Genomic DNA, 18,762 nt, shown 5'->3' on the forward strand with positions numbered 1-18,762 from the left:
GCAGGAATAATGGAGCTGAAGCATCAGCACACATTCCCAAGTAGGTCAGAACAGGATTGATCAACAGCTACAGTGCTGCCACTTAATTACTACTCCTGATGGTGCCTAATGATCGCTGCTAATGTGTATCAATGTGGCCAATGGGTAAGGATTGTATCTGGCTTGCCTGGATGAATAGCCATTTATCCTGGACTTATTCACTGGCTTAGTTTGTATATGAAGAGTGACTCTTGGTTGTGGTAAATTTTAGCATTGCACAGTTTTCATTAATTATGTTTTCCAACAAATCTTTTAAAAGATTTTAAATATTGATCGGGGGTTTGATTTTTTTCTTTTAGACCTTGGAAGTTTGAACAAATAGCCATTGGTTTCCTGTCCCTGTTGTTGAGAGATGATGTTCCACTACCTACAAGAGCAATCAAATTCTTCATTCAGAGTCTTAATCATGATGCTTTAGTAGTCCGGAAGGTAAGTTTTCTTTGTATTAAATTTCACATATCTAATAATCAGAAAGAGAAAAACTGAAAGTTTACTGCTTAATTTGTAAGTTTGTCCTGTACTTTGTCAATTACAAGAAAAATGAAAGATGGAATCACCGACACCTTACTGTGCTCATGGATGATATCCGATAAGTCTCCTCCCTTCTGAACAACAATTGTTAGCTGTTGGGGCTCTGTTTCAGTGAATTCACTGAAACAATCAATTCTCCTCTGACCTTTTGAGGCTTGTCAAACTTAAAAAACATTGTTTTGTACAATAATGTCACAAGATATTATATATTTTTTTTCAAAAAGCCATCTTCTCCTGACGTGAGACACACACTATGGCCATGTTGGGCTGAATTTACGAAAACCTAAGAGGCTTTGAAAGAATGAGTGTTCGTTGTAATTTTCTTGCCTGAGCTGAATGGGGTCGGTATCTTGTTTTCATGTGTTATGAGTAATAAACAAATATAATTTCCAGTCCTGCTGTAAAAATGTCATTCAACTGAATCGCACATTTTGCAAACCTGAAATGCAATGAGGCAAGCTCTGGATAGAAGAGTTTTTAGTGCAACAATGAAATTTACAATGTTAAGCCCCTGCAGCTGGGTTGCACGATGAGGCCTCTGCTACCCAGCTTCTGAACCTGTTGTATCTCTAAAGTGGAAATTGGGGCCTCTGCTCTTTTATCTTCCATGCACACTCCAAGCCTTCTGGTTCTACAGAGGTGGAGGAATGTGGTGACCATGGTGCTTCATGCACCCAAGAAACACTCTAGTTTCGGGGATATAGGGCTTCTGCTGTCCCCCAACTGCCTCCTGACTGGGCATCAGGCCTTAACCTTAGCTACTGACACCAACAACGCCCACCCGCCCGCCCCCTGATTACTTTCCACGAACCTCTGAAAATTGAAAATAGTTGTTGCTACATGTCTTTTAGCTGTTTACTGCTCATCCAGTCGGAGCCCTGATCTTACTCACCTTTGCTGTTGATAAAGTGCAGACAGAGAAAGGGCTTTGGCTGAGCAGTTCTGAAGCGCATTTCAAAAATCACCATGCCTTTTATTTCTGTCACTTGGATAAGGAGACCCTCACGGACCACATGCACAGCCCCTGAAGCCTGCTTGTTTGTGTAAATAAAAGGCAAACTAAATTTAACACAACCTGAAGCATGCTGCAGGTGGTGAAGCCATGTTGGGACCTATAGAACTTTCACGCAAAACATGATGCCCCCAAAATCACAACTGTGACCATTGCTAAATCAATTTCATCTTCAGATGGCAATATCTGCTGTGGCTGGCATCATGAAGCAGCTGAAGAGACCTCACAAAAAAATAGAGATTGATCCATACACTGTTTGTAAGTAGAATTGATCTTTGTGATTTATTTTCTTGATCATGCTCTCGTTAATAGACTTGAAGTAATTTTTTTAAAATATGCAAATATTTAGAACAAATTGCTTATTTCTAACCTAGATTGTTCGTTGAAGTGAAACTCCAGTTCTAACAATTCTGGAAATCCCTCAAATTTGTCAATATTTTATTTTTCATTGCAAGTTTTCACTTAACAATCAATAAGGAGAGTTTGCTTTCAATTGTAAAACCTAAAAGACCATGACTATAATGAATACAGTGAAATCAAAATATGAAAATTTTAAGTCATTTGGTACATCTTTGGACATGTTCTAATCTCTGGAAATGCTTCCATTATAAGACTTGACTTGCATTTGATTTTAATATCTCCCTACGAGGGCTGAGTATTGCAGAGTTAAGACATTTTTGAAATGACGCTTCGTGGAAATGCCTGCTTTTGAGTGTTCCTGCTGAAAGATTTAAGATCCATTGCTGTACTTCTGTGACCACATGCATACTCTGTGCTAGTTAGACATTTTGGCATTGCTGTCCATAATAACTATCTGTGATCCAAAAAGACCTTTAACTTCTTTGCCAACATTTTCATTATTTAAAACATTTACCACCTGTCAGAAGTTTTTATTTTGCCTTATTATACTCACTGAAGATGTTGAAAATGTGAACCTGGATCTTTCAATCACTAAAAGTAGAAATCACATGGTGATAATTTGACCTGCTGAATGTGCCATTATTCTGGTGTCTCACAGGACATGTTGAATGAAAAAGACAAAGCTCTAATGCAACTATTTACCATCCCAGTAGACATGCAATAATAATGAGATAATTGATTGTTTATTAGCGATCAGTTTCTATCAAATTTCTATCAAATCCAGATATGAGGTGAGACAAAACCCACTGCTGGAAACCTTTGAAAATGATAGGCCCAAAGTCACTTGTTTCTAGCAAGTATGTTGCAGCTGACCTTTAATGATTATTTTCAAGTTTGTTTTTGACAGTTTTATTTTATTAATGAAAAATTGAAACCTGTCTTTTGATCCTTGTGCTTTATTGTTTTTGAAGCCCTTAGAAATATTGTGCAGTTTTAATTGTGTGTATTTCCTAACTAGATGGATCTTGCCCACCAGTAACCCAGCCAGGAGACAGGCCTGATAACAAGTGGCTTCATTATGATAGTTCCAATTTGCCAAGGACTAAGGATGAATGGGAAGCCTGTTTATTTGTGGAAAAGACACACTGGGGGTACTACACATGGCCTCAGTAAGTAGGAGATTGGTGAAATATAAGACATCGGAGTAATTCCGTTCAAGTCCTTTAAAGATTGCTCTGTGATTAACAGACTTAATGACTAAAGTAATTTCTAATTCCAATATTTGAGGAATTAAAAATACTTTCTAATTGTAAGGACTGAAATGTTCAAAAATAAGTGAATTGGGTCAAAATATTGCATTAGTAGAAGCCTTGCTCATGCATATAATTAAATTGTGTCTGGTATGTTAATAAACAGTATTATAGTAGGTTGTAAAGAAAGTGAAGATTTGGGAAGTGCTTTTAAAGGTTGAAGCATGGATGCAAGGGAAAATCTCATGACTTGTTTTTTCTATTTAGGAAGCTGCTTGTTTACGCCCCAGTGGATCAACAACCTAAACTAGGAAGAAGTCGAAGCGAAATGTCAGAGGTAAGCATTATTTCAGTGTCAAAAGTCTTTTAGTATTTTCTAGTCATCAATAAGGATTATTTGATTAACCTGGAATAATGTGCATAATTGAGTTGAAGTAAATGAATCATTGATAATCTTTATCCAAACACGAGTGTATGACTCCATTTAGAAAAAATTGAAGTTTTACAACTATGTTTACTACATGGCCTGTTGTTGTGTCGTTACTCTCTTTTTAATATGCTAGTAACGCACAACATTAGCCTGTAAGGACCTTGTTTTAATATTGGACACCAACGTTAGTCCAATGTTTCAAGTCTGTTGTCAAATTCAGAAGACAAAATAGGAAAGCCCTATGAAGTGAACACTTATTGCAAAGCGTAACAAGCAGCCTATGCAAGACTACTGCGTGACTACACTGCATAACTTGTATCTTAGCCGAAGTCTTATGAATAATTTTGCCTGAGGAATTGTCAACATGGGTTATGTTGAATCTCAGGTCTGTACCTGCATTTCTGTTAATGTGAACTGACAGCAGCATAGCTCTGCTATGGTATTATGTTATCTTATGAACTTTGTTTTATTGTAAAAAGGGGTAAATCTATTTTATCATACGTTGGTTCTGAAATCCACAGAAAAGACAATATATTTAATACTAGATAACTATCAGCAAGCAGCTCGAAAGCAGTGGTGCGGCACTTAACTTTTTTGGCTTGAGGATGCCATTCATTGGGTTTTTTAGCCACGTAAATTTCAGTGTTAGATTCTAGCCTCATCAATAGTGATGTGTCAGTTTTTAAAATTTCTTCATCCTCTTGAATGGTGATCTAATACCAAGAAGAATATCGATCCCCACAATGATATTTCTTTCTTTACATTAAAATACCTTTTTCTTTCCCCCCGCCTCCTTTAATAACATTTATCTTTCAGTTTAGAATATGGTAACACATCTTGTCAGCCTTTGCTCAAGTATTCCAGACTTATTCAATTGCTTTTGAAGTCAATGTAATTGGAATTTTTCATGATTGGTGTATCTGTATGTGCTATAGAGTGAAAGTCAGTTGAATATTTACGTATGGTTTTTTGACTTGGTTTAATTTTAATCAGTCTCCCTTTGAAGATTTTCTTTCTTACAGAGGCAAGGAAAGGCATTATTTGTGTTTAATTTACTGTTATTTTGTCACATATATGATTTTTCTAAAACTCCGCACAGGCGTTGCTCATGACTTCCAAATATCTTTCTTTGTAGGCAGAACAAGTAATTTATGATCATTTCTCTGATCCACAATTCATAGAGCAATTAATTAAATTCTTATCCTTGGAAGACCGAAAAGGAAAGGACAAGTTTAATCCACGCAGATTTTGTCTGTTCAAGGTATGCAGTCGTATTTTTAGTATTAATAAACTATAAAATTAGTCATCAGCTTAATGTATTTGATTTTGAAATGAGTGACCTCTAACTGTTGACCAAGGTTACTTTTTTGAAACAACTGTTTTTGTTAACTGCATCTTTTAGATGTTCTGATTTGGTTACAAAATTAACTGTCTCTTGTACTGCAACTTTAATCTTGGGATGTGCTGAAGTAATCTTGAAGTCTGCCTGAAAGCAAGACTAGATGGTTGATTTTTTTATTGAAGATTATTTTACGGAGCAGGAGGTGCAAAGTATTTATATCAGGAGACAACAGCAGCAGGCTATATTTTAATACTGGATTGATTGAAACTGCAATGTCCTAAAAGACCGATGAGAATGTTAGGTTCCAAACATTAGTGTTTTAAACTGCCCATTTAACTAAATTTGAGGGATCAACATGGAGAAGCTACAATACTGGGTGACAAGATTGTTGAACAGCAGAAGCCACATGCAATAAGTGTGGCCAATCAGTTCCACAACCAAAGGATCAGATCTGAGCTCTACGGTCTTTCTACATCTAGCCGTGAATTGTAATGGGACAGTTAGACAATTAAGAGGAGGAAGTGGCTTCACAAGTATCCCCATCTTCAAGGATGAGGGAGACGAGCACATGTTGCTGAAGCATTTGCAGCCTTCTTTAACCAGAAGTGCAGGACCGCAGTGTCACAAATGTCAGTCCAGCCAATTTGATTAATTTCGCATATCAAAGGATGCCTGAAGACATTGAATACTGGAAAGGCTATGGACCCTGACAGCAGTCCGGCAATTGTACTGAAGATTCCAACATCATCCACAACTCTAGCAAGCTGTTCCAGTACAAATACAACACCTGGCATCTACCTGGGCAATGTGGGGAAATTGGCCAAATATATGCCCTTTCCACAAAAATAAGATAAATCAAACCTGGTCAATTATGCCCCATTATTTTGTTATCCATTATCTTGATCATCAGCAAAGAGTTAGGGATTGTTGATAGTGCTATCAGGCAGCACCAGCTCAGTAATGACCTGATATTCTGTTTTGGTTCTGCGAGGGCTACTCATGCCTGAACTTGTTAAAGGCATAGTTCACCACTGAAGTCAAACCCAATCCAAAGGGAAATGCTTATGGTTGCTGAAAATCCATTATCTAAGTCTCAGGACATCATTGCACGAGTTCCTTTGCGTGGAGTCTTTCTGGGTCCAACCAGAAAGGTAATTGAAAAGAAAATGAGCTGAACTAATTGCAAATATTATTTACTTCAGTGCAGTATCAGGAAATTTTGGATTTTCAATGAAAAGCTTGAGAGTCGAATTCCCAGTTTTAATAGACATTTGCACTGTGGATTTCTGTTTTGGGGCCAAACTGTAAATTTTGCTGTTCATGGCCAAGTACGGGGCACGAGGAGAAATGAAAACTGCATGGAACAAAACCATTCCTTCAGTGTTTCAGTGACCAGGAGGATTATGATGGCATTTGCTAATCGTTAGATCATGATTTTTACACAAAATAAAGCAAGCTAAACTTGAAATAAATTTGAAGTTCAGTGTCATGTTTTGAATGTTTTGTTAATTTCTTCCATGATAGGGTTTGTTCAGGAACTTTGATGTGGCCTTTTTACCAGTGTTAAAGCCACATATGGAACGTCTTATCTCAGATTCTCATGAAAGTGCACAGCGCTGTGTGGCTGAAATCATTGCTGGACTGATCAGAGGTTGTAAACACTGGAGGTATGAAGAGGTAATACCATTGGTTTTATACTCTTAAACAATTAAATTTGAGGTGAGGTAAATATTTTATATCTCTGCAGAATTTACAGTTTTTATCATCAACCAACTTAATTCTCTAGCTTTTTTATTGTCACTTGTTCGCACCCATTTTAAATGAATATTTTTGTTTAGTTTTGTCTCAGTATTTGTCATGCTAGCTGCATTTTCAATTGTGCAAACTGGCTCTGGCTGCTTAAAAAGCAAAGCAAGTACAGTACTTACTGCTTGGAGAAGGTGTTCCATGCTAGTGTAATTTGCCTGAGGTTTGGGTTGAATGATTTATATTAATTTATACCTTCAATGTTTTTTGGTTGTCTCAAATAATTGAAAATTTGAGATTCTGTTGCACTTGAAAATTTGTTTCGTATTTCCCAACAAGCTTTACTATTTCAGTAAATTACTTTCCCCTTTTTAATTATACAAGATATTGAGCTAACTGAACTCCATTTCTCTTCAAAATAATTGGTACACTTAGCATGTGGTCTTAGGATCCTAGCTGAAGGTAATACTGGGCAAATCAGATTCCTGAGTGAAACCTAGCTTGATGGACTATGTATTTAAATTTTCAGTTTGGTTACCATAATGGTCAATTACTGAATATATTCATGCAAGCTGCCAATCTACTTTTAACAAAGAACATAAGTATGTTACAAAAGCAAAACTATATATAGGATCCTTGTTTTCCCTTGAAGTATAACTCTTTGCTATTAAATTTCTTATCAACTTGCAAGATCATAGTGTTCCCTTTCAATGAGTTTGTGCACATTCACCAGATGCAAGTCTCTCTGACTACGCTGGAGAGACAGACACAGACTATCTTGGAGGTTTCTCACTGAATTCTGAAAGGAAAAAGCTCCAGGGTTTTCTCCCAGTTTTTCTTGAACCTTTAGGCTGCTAAACAGCACATCTAGTATTGATCTTTTCTTAATTGAACCTGCTTCTAGCCTTTGTTTCCCTCGATCATAAAAGCTCAACTTAGTAAACACTTCGTCTAGTTATCTCAATTAAGATAGGCAATTGTCCCAAAGGGTTTTATCTAGTTGTTCAAAAAAGAAATAGTTTCTGTTCCAAGAAAAGACATTTTTTGGGGGGTAAAAAATACACATTTATCTCCATTTTCAAATGCACATTCTACAATAAGATAGTAAAATAGTCATTGCATTCATCAAAAACAGATTTTGTAATTAGCAAAAATATTTAAACAATTTGTTTATACTGTTTCCTCTAATTAAATGAGGATGATGAAAAGCTAAAATTTAATTTTATGCCATCTGGTCCTAATTTGCAGCATTCCTCTTGCTGACAAGTGGACTTATGAATTTTACATTATGTTCAGTCCCTGGACTGAGGTTGATAGGTTTTTTGTTTTGCGATTTTTAGGTGGAACAGCTATGGAAAATTCTCTGTCCCTTTCTGAGAACCGCCTTGTCCAACATCACAGTAGAGACCTACAGTGATTGGGGAACGTGCATTGCCACAGCTTGTGTAAGTCAAAGAAGCAAATTATTTATCTAAACTGTGTGACACATACATACTTTAAATTTGATATTTGTTTTTTTGATTTTAATGTGAAATCTAAATTGTGTTAAATAAACTAACCAAACCATTAAATAGAGAAAAATATAACTGCCTGGTATATATATTAAAATAAATCTTGATGCAAAGTGTAAAACATAGCTTAAGAAACTGTGGATAGTGTTCTGCATGTTAATTTTGTGCAGGAGAAAGTCTAGTATATTAACTTAATATAACTGTGAAATGACACTGTTCCCTGTAGTGTTTTATGCAAATGTTTGAGACAATTTTAAATGAAATTACCATCTTTTTTTAAGAAAGTGGATGCTTCTCTTTGCATTTTCAGTTTCAGGGGGTAATTTTATAAACAAAGTGGATTGTATCAATATATTCAGCAATTGTTGCAAAGAAATTGACTTCAATTACATGTAAAGGGGAAAAATTGAAATGCACCTATTTTTGACATCGTTAGGACACAAGTAATTTATGGTCATCGATTAACATTTGGAATATTTTGATAGGCTGTAAGAAAGGTGGGCAGCAAATTGGCATAATCTTGTACAAACAGTATGTGATAAATAATTGGCCATTCTTTGATGTTTGAAGATTGAATGTTGGCCTGCATAAGACTTAGGAGCAGAAGTATCAGTCTGCTTTGGGATTCAATGAGATCATGGCTGGTCTAATAATCCTTCGCTCCTCTTTCCTCCCTTATGCCATAACCCTTGATACAGTTCATGATTAAAAATCTGTTGATCTCAGCCTTGAATATATTTAACTACCCAGCCTCTACAGCCTCCTCTAGTAAAGAATTCTACGGATTTACTAACTTTTGACAGAAGAAATCCCTCCTCCTCTATCTTCAATAGGTGAGCACTTATTCTGTGGTTATGCCCTGTAGTCCTACACACTCCTACCAGGGGAAAAGTTTGTCTTTCATTATTCTAAACATCCCATGAGTGCAGGCCAATTGTACTCCACTTATCTTCAAAGAAATTCCCTCCATACCTGGGGAAAACCTAGTAAACCTTCTCTGGACTGCCTCCAATGCCAGCATATCTTCCCATTAATAAGGTGACTGAAATTATTACAGCAATGATCTGACTAGTGCCTTATATAGTTTTATCTCACGTGTATAGTATAGCTTGTTTAGTTAGGGGTAGTAAAAGGAAACAATTCGGATAAAGGGCCCATTTTCGCGATGGCAAGCTGTCTTTATAGTCTATTTCATTTGAAATAAAGATTCAAGAATAAGACCTGTATTTTCTTTTCTGTTGCATTGTTGTAGGATTAGTAGATCAAAAAGAAGACGCAAATTGCTTTATGAAAAGAATAATCACTAATTTTTATTCTCACAGGAGAGCAGGGACCCTCGTAAACTTCATCGGCTATTTGAATTGTTAATGGAGGCTCCATTGAGCGGAGAAGGAGGGTCATTTGCAGATGCTTGGTAAGTGAATCATACATTCTCTTCTCCCCTCAAAAATGGACTTCTGAATTTGAAGAAATGGGCCATTATGCTGAAGAAAAAAACTAAAATTCAATAGGGATAGTAAATGGTGCAGATAGGAACAAAACATTGCAAAGACACTGGGTTAAGTGAGTGGACAAAAGCATTGTAATTAGAGTTCAGTATAGTCAGTCTTGTGGTCATCCATTTGGGCTTCAAGAATGTAAATTGAAATATTTTCAAAATGCTGAGAAACTAGAAGCTGTGGAGGAACAAAGCAATTTGTAAATCCAAATTCTCACGTCATCAAAAGCCAGTCGGCAGGTGTAAAGTGCTAACAATAAGGTGAGTGGAATGATGACTTTTATTTTAAATGGTCTGGCATAAATATGATTGGGGCGGGGTGCAAGTGGAGTATTGTGTTGAATTTGGCACTAAACCTTGGGAAGGATATTTTAGACTTGGAGATGCTCCAGGGTAGGTTAACCAGAATGATGGCTTTAGATGCTTATCTTACAAGGATACGTTGAATAAAGTTGGATTGCATTCCTTTAAGTACAAGACATTGAAGGATGATCTGATTAATGTTTAAGATGTTCAAAAGATTTAATGGAGTAAATACTGAGAAATTATATCAAATCAAGAGCAAAGGAGCAAAATATAACTGGTGTTCTGACCCATTTCCTGCGCTTCTCTCTTTACCCTGCCACACCAACGATAGGGTCCCCGGTCTTCACTTTCCACCCCACAAGCCTCCATATCCAAAGGATCATAAGCTGCCATTTCCACTACTTCCAGTGGGGTACCATCACTAGACACACATTTCCCACCCATCCCTTGTTAGCATTCAGCAGGGACTGTTCCCTCTGGGACACTCTGATCCACTCCTCACTGTCAACACCCTTTCACACCCCTGTGGCACCTTCCCATGTAATTGCAGAAGGCTCAACACTTGCCTACTTTACCCCCTGCATCCTCACTATCTGCTCTTTCCTTACATGGTGCTGTCTGTCAACAGCATAAATAAGATCCTTTCCTAGCTATTTCAGTTCTGACAGAGGATCACTGGACTCAATGTTAACTCTGTTTTTTCTCTGCACAGATTGTGTCAGGCCAGCTGAGTTTCTTCAGCAGTTACTGTTTTTCTATAATAAAACTAGAGCTGGAACATTCAGGAGTGACATCAGGAAATATTTTTCCAAAAGAGATGGTAGAAATTTGGAACTGTTTCCCACCCCTGTCAGCTGCTCTGGCTTCTGGAACAATTGCAACTTCTAAGATTTGGAAGTTTTTTTTTATGGGTCAAGACATCAAAATCTAAGGAGCAAATGTGGGGAAAGATAGTTGAGCTGCAGATTAGCAAAATTGCCGTTAAATGGCTGCCTTCTGTTCCTAAGAGAGTGATTCTGTAAAACTCTAAGGAATAGTAACAGGAGAAGGCCATTTGACCCCTTGTGCCTGCTCCACCATTTATCCGCATCATGGTTTATCTGACATTGCTCACGCCCTTTCCTTAACCCTTGATTTCCCCTACTGATCAAGAATTTATTTATCTCAGCCTTAAAGATTCACAAAGATTCTATCCCCACAGCTCTGTGGCAAAAAGTTCCAAAGACACTTAACTCTAGGAAGAAGTTCTTCCTTATCTCCGTCGTAAATTGACTCCCCTTTTATTCTGAGACTGCCCTTTGGTCTTACTCTTCCATGAAGGGAAACATTCTCTCAGCATTTATCCTGTCAAGCCCCTTAAGAATCCTGTATGTCTCAATGAGATCACCCCTCCTTTTTTCTGAATTCTGAGTCCCAACTTGTTTAAACTTTGCTCATAAGACCATCCCTCCACACTGGGGATCATCCTAGTGAACTTCCTCTGACTGCCTCCAATGAAATAATATCTTTTAAGTAGGGGATCAAAACTGCCCACACTTAGTGCAATTGCACTAAGACTTCCTTACTCTTAAACTCCGAACTCCTTGAAAGAAGGATCACCATTCCATTAGCCTTCCTGATTACCTACTACACTGTATACTAACTTTGTTTCATGTACAAGGACCCCTAATTTCCTTTGTGTTACAGCTTTCTGGAGTTTCCCTCCTGTTACACAATATTGATCCTTTGTTCTTCCTTCCAAAAACGAACATCGTCACATTTTCCCACCTTGTACTCCATTTGTCAACTTTTTTGCCCCTTACTCAATTTGTTGTTGTGGTCTTCTCTCAACCTGCCTTTCCACCTTTTTTGTGTCGTCAATAAATTTGGCTACACTGCATTCCCTTTCTTCCTCTAAGTTATGAATATATATTGTAAGCTGTTGAGATCCCAGCCTCGACCCCTGTGGAAATCCACTGATGACAGGTTATCAATCTGAAAAAATCCCCTTATCCCAATTGACTGGCTAATGGACAGGAAACATTCTCTATCCATGCCAATATACTACCTCCAACACTCTGTGGGCTCTTATGACTTAGCCTTTTGTGAGATACCATATTGAATGCCTTCTGGAAGTCCAGATACAATACATCTGTTGGTTCCCCTCTATCCACTCTGGTTGAGACTTCCTGCAGAAGCTTTAATAAATTAGTCAGACAACTATTTTCCTTTCACGAAGCTGTAATGATTGCTGATTGTGCTTGATTAGATTATGATTTGTCAAATGTTCTGCTATTACTTCATTAATAGTTGATTCCAATATTTTTCCTACAAAAGATTTTTAGATTAATTGCCTTATAGTTGCCCACTTCTTGCTTCCCTCCCTTTTTGACTAGGGGTGTCACATTGGCAGTTTTGCAATCCTCTGGTATGGCTCCAGAATACAAGGAAAATTGAACCAGTATATGCGCTATCTCTGTAGCTCATCCTATGCATTATGTAAAAGGACTGAATAAAACAATTATTTATTGAGTTGTCAGCCAAGCAAAAAAGTATTGGGATATTCACATACAGTTTAGGAACTTAAATTACTTTGCCATGAATTCTTGTTTTTAATTGGCACATATTGGAATATTGTTAACATAAAGTGTGCTTTTTAAAATATTTGAAAAATTGAAATCTCATTGGTGTAAAGACTATAGCAATGTAATTCTTTAGCTTTGCCAGCCACTGCTATGCACATTCAAAACAATTTAAAATGTTAGTACTCCACAGTGGTTGCATTGCATAGATCAGAAACAGATCTGATAACATGAAACAGTAGGTTTGTCATCGGCTAAGGTGGTTCAGTTATGTGAAATGTTAATTTATCAGTAGGTTTTGCTACAGTAGTATATGATGCAACTTCTAGCAGCCATTTATCGTCAAAGCAGTCTGTTGTCTCAGAATATTGAGGATAAACTTGTGGTTGGAGCTAGGGAAGCTGCCAGTCATCCCTTGCTCATCTACAGTTGGAAGCAAGTTATCTGCTCTGTGCAGGAGAATGGAAATTGGACTTGAGTAAGGTGATGCTGTATTGGCGAGCTGTTCATTGGCAAGGTAATATTTTATAATATTTGCCATAGAATTCAATAAGTAGCCAGGGAACGGTAATCTTGAGCATAAATTTCCAAAAAACAAAATGGGTCAACTTGCATTGTGACTTCACAGTTGATCTTGTGTTGGGAGAGGTAAAATGGTGCATCTTCCTTAGATATTTTGATAAGATACAGGGACAATTCTTGGTATTCAAATTCCTTCGGCAGGGAGAGTAATCTGGTGGAAGACAGTTGGCTAAAAGTGTTTTAGTACGCAAAATTGCAATTTAGCATTAAAGAACTGATCCTGTGTAAATGATTTAAAAATTATTTCACTGAGGTTTTTTGGTTCAGGTATGTCTCGTAACTTTGCTAGATCAATTCAAGACTAATCTCACTTGATTACTCACTTTCTGCAGATCTGTATATTCCCCATTTTTACACAATAACTTACTGTCTCTTAATAGTCTGACTGTAGATGACTTCATATAGCAACAGTATTCCATGCTCTAACTGTTCTCTACATTAATGAAAGTACTTTATTCTTCTAGTGATAATTCTTAATATATAGTCCTCTCTGCTTTAGTGGGAAATACTTGTGGTATCTCTCCTCATAGCGGTAGCTCTAAAAACTTGTATAGTGATTCTGGCTGTATGATCATCATGACTTTACTGTCCTTTTTGGAACGGAGCATCTTCATAACTCCCTGCACAATTTAGAGCTGTGTTATAACCATTGTCTGGATCTTCAAAAGGATATTGACATGGTAGAGTGGGTAGATAGGTGGGATACAAAGTTTACTGCATAGAAGTGTGAAGTGATACCCTTTAGTACAGAGAAAATGGAGACAGAAGAAAACAAAGGGTCCTATTCTGAATGGTGTGCAGGAGCAGAGAGACGTGGGTGTGTAAATGCACAAGTCATTAATGTTGCAGTACAGATAGAAAGCTACTAATGATACATACAGTACTCTAGGCTTCACAAATAGGGTTATGGAGTACAAGAGCAGATAGGGTAATCCTGAAATTGTATAAGATGCCTGGTTAGACCTCAGTTAAAGTATGATGTCCAGTTCTGGATGCCACATAGGAAAGACATGAATACAGGAGAGACTGCAGAAGATTTTTACAAGAATAGTTCCAGGAACTTGATACCAATTCAGAGGAAAGCTGGAAAACATTGAGTCTGTTTTCTTTGGAGAGGAGATGACAAGGTGGAGATTTGATAGAACTTCTCAAAATCATGAGGGGTATGGACAAAGTTGATGGAGAAGAACTAGAGGGCGTAGTGTTTTTTTTTTGAAGTATTTTGTCAAAGAAGCAGATGTGAGCTGAGAAAAAAAAATGTTTGCACCTGGCAAATAGTTAGGACATTAAATGCACTGCCTAGAAGTATGGTGGAGCAAGTTCGATTGAAGCATTCAAGAGGGTATTGGATGATTACTTAAGTAGAAATAATAAGCAGGTTTGTGAAGAAAAGGCAAGAGATTGGCACCAAATTAAAATGCTTAAGGCCTGGTTCAGACATAATGGGCTGAATGGCTGCCTTCTGCACCTTTTAATGATTCCATGATTCTACAAATTTTAATCTTATTGTTTGTACACTTAATGCTGCTGTTTGAAAATCCCGAAGACCCTTTATGGAATTCTGTGCTGGTCTGTTTTTATGTTTCCCCACTTAACATTATTTTATTTGAATATCTTTTTGTTTTAAGCCCTGTTTCTTTGAATTATGTCAAAATTTCTAGTTAATTTTGTTGCTTCCCTTGCCCCAGCTTTGCCTCCCAGCATTGTCTTTCTCCTATGCTTTACTTCCTTCCACAATTGCCACCCTCACCCTTGCCTCCCATCTGCTTCTCACCTTAGGGCACCCTCTTCTCCTGATCATTGTTTGCAACTCGCACTGAAGACCTTTTTCTAGTGGCAAAAGTTGAACTTCTGCCTTTAGACAGAATTGACTGCATAAAAGTGTAATTTTTGTATGTATTGTTTCTTTCATTTTAATTATGTACTTTGAGTTATTTAAGCTGAGAATGCAGATTGTTATGTTTATGTGATAGTGTTTCAAGTTGTGCTCTCTTTCTCTGGGCAAGAAACTCTGAAGGAACCTATCTCCGGCTTTAACATTGATTTGTATGGAAATCCGTGATTCACTTTTAGTTGTTTCCCTTCAAGTAGTGATCTTCAGGAACTTTGAGGGCTACCTACTTTTGCATTCCTCCCTTCAACACTATACTACTTGAGTTCATATTTCTATTCCTTGACTTGTTTCCAACATATATTAGTGCTCTCATTTCTATGTGAAATTGTATTTGTCATCTGTCTGCTTCTCTTCTAATCTAGCTGTATCCTCCAAACAGCTTATCGCATCCTCCTTTCTGATGGTCCATCCTAGTGCCTATGGAAGTGTTTAGGAAAAAGATCCAAGCCTAACAGGCTAATGTACTGAAAGAACGTGATTTCTTTAGATGAAGTAGAGCAACTTTATACAAGACCTAGAAATTACAAAAACAAATGTCTGCCAAAGCTAAATTTTTATGAAGAATGTAGTTCAGTCTGCTTTCCCAAACAAAAAACTCAAATTGGATTTCACCACAATAAAACGCAAGTATTTTTGATGGTTTGTTTCTTAGATTTACAAATCCAAAGTAACTGAAGTCTGTTGACTTAACTACAGTCTTTGTATGTCACATCACAGTAAGACCACATTGGGAAGGTCATAAACTAGCTGAGACATTGAAGGCTACTTAGCCTGTTCTTTGACTCTGGTCTTTGTCATTGTAGGAAATCTTAGTTTAGCTCTCCTTATCAGAAAGTGTTGCTCTGAGACTTCTGACATTCCATAATGAGGCGAGTAAAAAATAAATCTTGCTTCTGAATTTGAACAGGGCAGCATTCTCTGCTTTTATAACCAGATATGGACCCCCATGTCTGCAGGAGATGTACACATTTTGCAAAAATTATGGCAAAGACACTGGAAGAAGTACTAGCAACGTTAATACCTCCAAATCAGGTGGGCTTTGTTAAGACTGGTATTCTGAAATGCGCTCTCCATTCTTATTTGAGGCATTCCATGTATCCAGATTGAAGACAGTGCTTAATAATCTGATGTGGAGGGCTGTGCATATAGTGAAGGGATATGCTTGCCAGCAACATTTGAAAGCTGTATGCATGCACCATGTGTCAATACATTTTCAGTCCCTTCAAAACACCATTGGAGGTCCTTTTAAAACCAGTGATATCCAAATTCTGGCTTGATTGCTAAAGTACTGAAAGGAACAAAATCCTTCAGACAACTCCATTGCATTACCTAGGAGAGGCGTTTGGTGCATGAAGGAACCGAAATCATAGTAACTTGCAAGATATCCTGATGTAAGGTGGCTGCGGTGCCAAATTTTTTGCAATCCAAATTAGAATTTTACCACACTTGTATATGTCCAGCATGGCTTCACAAAGTAAAAAAAATCTCTGCTAAATCATTGCAAGATTATATACTACTGAGAGTTTCCTGTAACCGTATAGTATGACATTGCACAAAGTTCTCATAGTATTTTGTCATTTGTAAATTAATTTTGTCAAGTTAGATCCTTTTCATTAAAAAAATGAATGAAACAGTGGGAGTTAACCGGACTTCGGATTAAGCTTTTAAATAAGAAGTTGAGTGCCATTGTATTCTCAAGTATTTGTGTAGCAGGTTAATCTGCCTTTCAAAACACACATAACAGTATATAGTTTTGGTTGATGATTGGTAAGGAATTAAGTACAGCAATGGATCTGAAAGAGAATTTGCCAGAAACGAATTAATCTATTGTATGTAATTGTGATATATTTACTATGTTCAAGATAAAACTGAAATAAAGGCTGATGGGAATGCGATGGGTGGAATCTTCCTTGTACTGGTAGACCTATACCTGATGGCTAGACTGGAGGAAGCTGTAAGATGGGAAGGTGCCAGTATGGAGAAGTGCCAACAAGCTCCCTTCTGGGGCTGATTTTGGTGGAGGCAGCAAGGGATACCTACCCAGCAATGGCACTTTGCATATTTTACGTCCCTAAATGTGGGCAGTTTAGGATGTGCACACCATCGTGGCAGAGGCTAAGGCTGAAGCACTGTCCAGTGGCCCATGAGGCCTCCATGCATCCCTTTACTGAAACTAGATGGAACAACAGACCACAGCTGTTGCCGCAGGCCGTGCTTTGGAGAGGTTTCTGGATGGGACAGTGCGAGTCATAGTACATAAAATTGATATTTGTGCAGAGGGAGCCTTTGCTGGTGGAGCTGCCATCTTGAAACTTCATGACACAGAAGTAACAAATTATTGGGCACAGTGACAAAATGCTGCTAGCAAATATTTGGTTGGGATCTTGAAATTGAACTCACCCACAATTAGTTTTTAAGGTTGGAAAGATACCTCCCAATATATCCTGGGGGTGTGTCTGTGTATTTATTACCCTTACTACACATTTTTTTTTAAAAACCAAGTTGCTTACTCTTTGATCTTTTTTGTCAGATTTAATATTTGAATAGTTAAAATGCTATGAATATCTTTTTGTAATGTATTATTTTGTTGTTTGCAAGTGTAAAGTACTCTGTTTCTTTCAAAAGCCTTTGTAGTAGTTTGAAGATAAATGTTAAGAAATACTATGCCTTAAACTTCTTAAAGTTCCTTCTCTTCTATTTTTTACCTAATGTACAATTGAAACTCTGTGTCAAGTAATTCATGTCTTGATCATTTCATTGTACTACAATTAAAGTGTTAAGCCTGATTTGTATTAAAATAAGGCATATTCATCATGTGTTGAGAATATTCCCTGTGCACAATGCTAATTAGTATTTTTTAAATCAATATGGCAATCCTCTGAAGGTAGTCCGATAAATTTCAATACCTATCTCATAGAAGTGCAGAAAGATTTATGTGACAGCAAAAGTCCATTTGGCCCACATTGTCAAGGAAAGATCGATCTCATCTTCTCACTCTTGGCCTGTAGCACAAAAGTACATACTTAAGGGTTCATAAAACGTGGTCACAGTTCTTTACACAATATTGTTTTAAACCCATTTGAGAAGTGATTTTTTTTGTGCATTTGATCTTCAATTTATAGTGCTAAAGGATTAATGAATTATAATTTCTTTTAGTCATTTCCTACCTATCTTGTTCATTTTGAAAAGTTTTGTAGAAAGTCATTTATCTTTGGAAATTATTAGCTAAATCACTGTCTTCACTGGATGTATCCTGCCTTTTGAGGAAGTATCACTTTGCTGAAGCTCTGTGGCATCTTTTTGCTATGCATCCAAAACTACCTCAACAGTGCAATTTTGTTTGTACCAAGGCAGTGAGGCCTAGTACTATTATTGCTGGACTATTAATCCAGAAGCTCAGCTAATGTTCTGGCAACCCTAGTTCAAATAAATTTTGAATTTGAATTCCAAAAAAAAAAAGTAATCAGGAATCTAATGACCATAAAATTATTATCGATTGTTGGAAAAATCTATCTGGTTCACAAATGTCCTTCAAGGAAGGAAATCTGCCATTTTTGCCTGGTCTGGCCTACATGTGACTCCAGTGTCACAGCAATGTAGTTGACTCTCAACTGTCCTCTGAAATGGCCTAGCAAGCCACTCAGTAGAATCAATCACTATGAAATCTCTCCAAAGAAAGGAAACCAGACACCATCTGGCA

At 37.2% G+C, this 18,762-nt stretch overlaps 1 protein-coding gene across 6 annotated transcripts in view; it reads left to right on the forward strand.

Annotated features, from left to right (window-relative positions):
* Positions 1-18,762, forward strand: part of LOC109914746 (proteasome activator complex subunit 4) — a 148,556-nt gene that overhangs the window by 92,847 nt on the left and 36,947 nt on the right. For 4 of the 6 annotated variants that reach the window (XM_048600865.1, XM_048600867.1, XM_048600869.1 and 1 more), the window contains 8 exons: positions 339-468; positions 1,759-1,840; positions 2,961-3,111; positions 3,460-3,529; positions 4,758-4,883; positions 6,489-6,641; positions 8,051-8,155; positions 9,544-9,635. In XM_048600865.1, coding sequence (XP_048456822.1) covers positions 339-468; positions 1,759-1,840; positions 2,961-3,111; positions 3,460-3,529; positions 4,758-4,883; positions 6,489-6,641; positions 8,051-8,155; positions 9,544-9,635 — 909 coding nt within the window. Of the gene's footprint in view, positions 1-338; positions 469-1,758; positions 1,841-2,960; positions 3,112-3,459; positions 3,530-4,757; positions 4,884-6,488; positions 6,642-8,050; positions 8,156-9,543; positions 9,636-15,969; positions 16,095-18,762 lie in introns of all 6 variants that reach the window. The other 2 variants (XR_007262862.1, XR_007262861.1) reach the window with 1 other exon arrangement.

The sequence above is a fragment of the Rhincodon typus genome, chromosome 9 (genome assembly GCF_021869965.1).
Source record: "Rhincodon typus isolate 14 chromosome 9, sRhiTyp1.1, whole genome shotgun sequence".
In the NCBI taxonomy this organism is placed as follows: Eukaryota; Metazoa; Chordata; class Chondrichthyes; order Orectolobiformes; family Rhincodontidae; genus Rhincodon; species Rhincodon typus.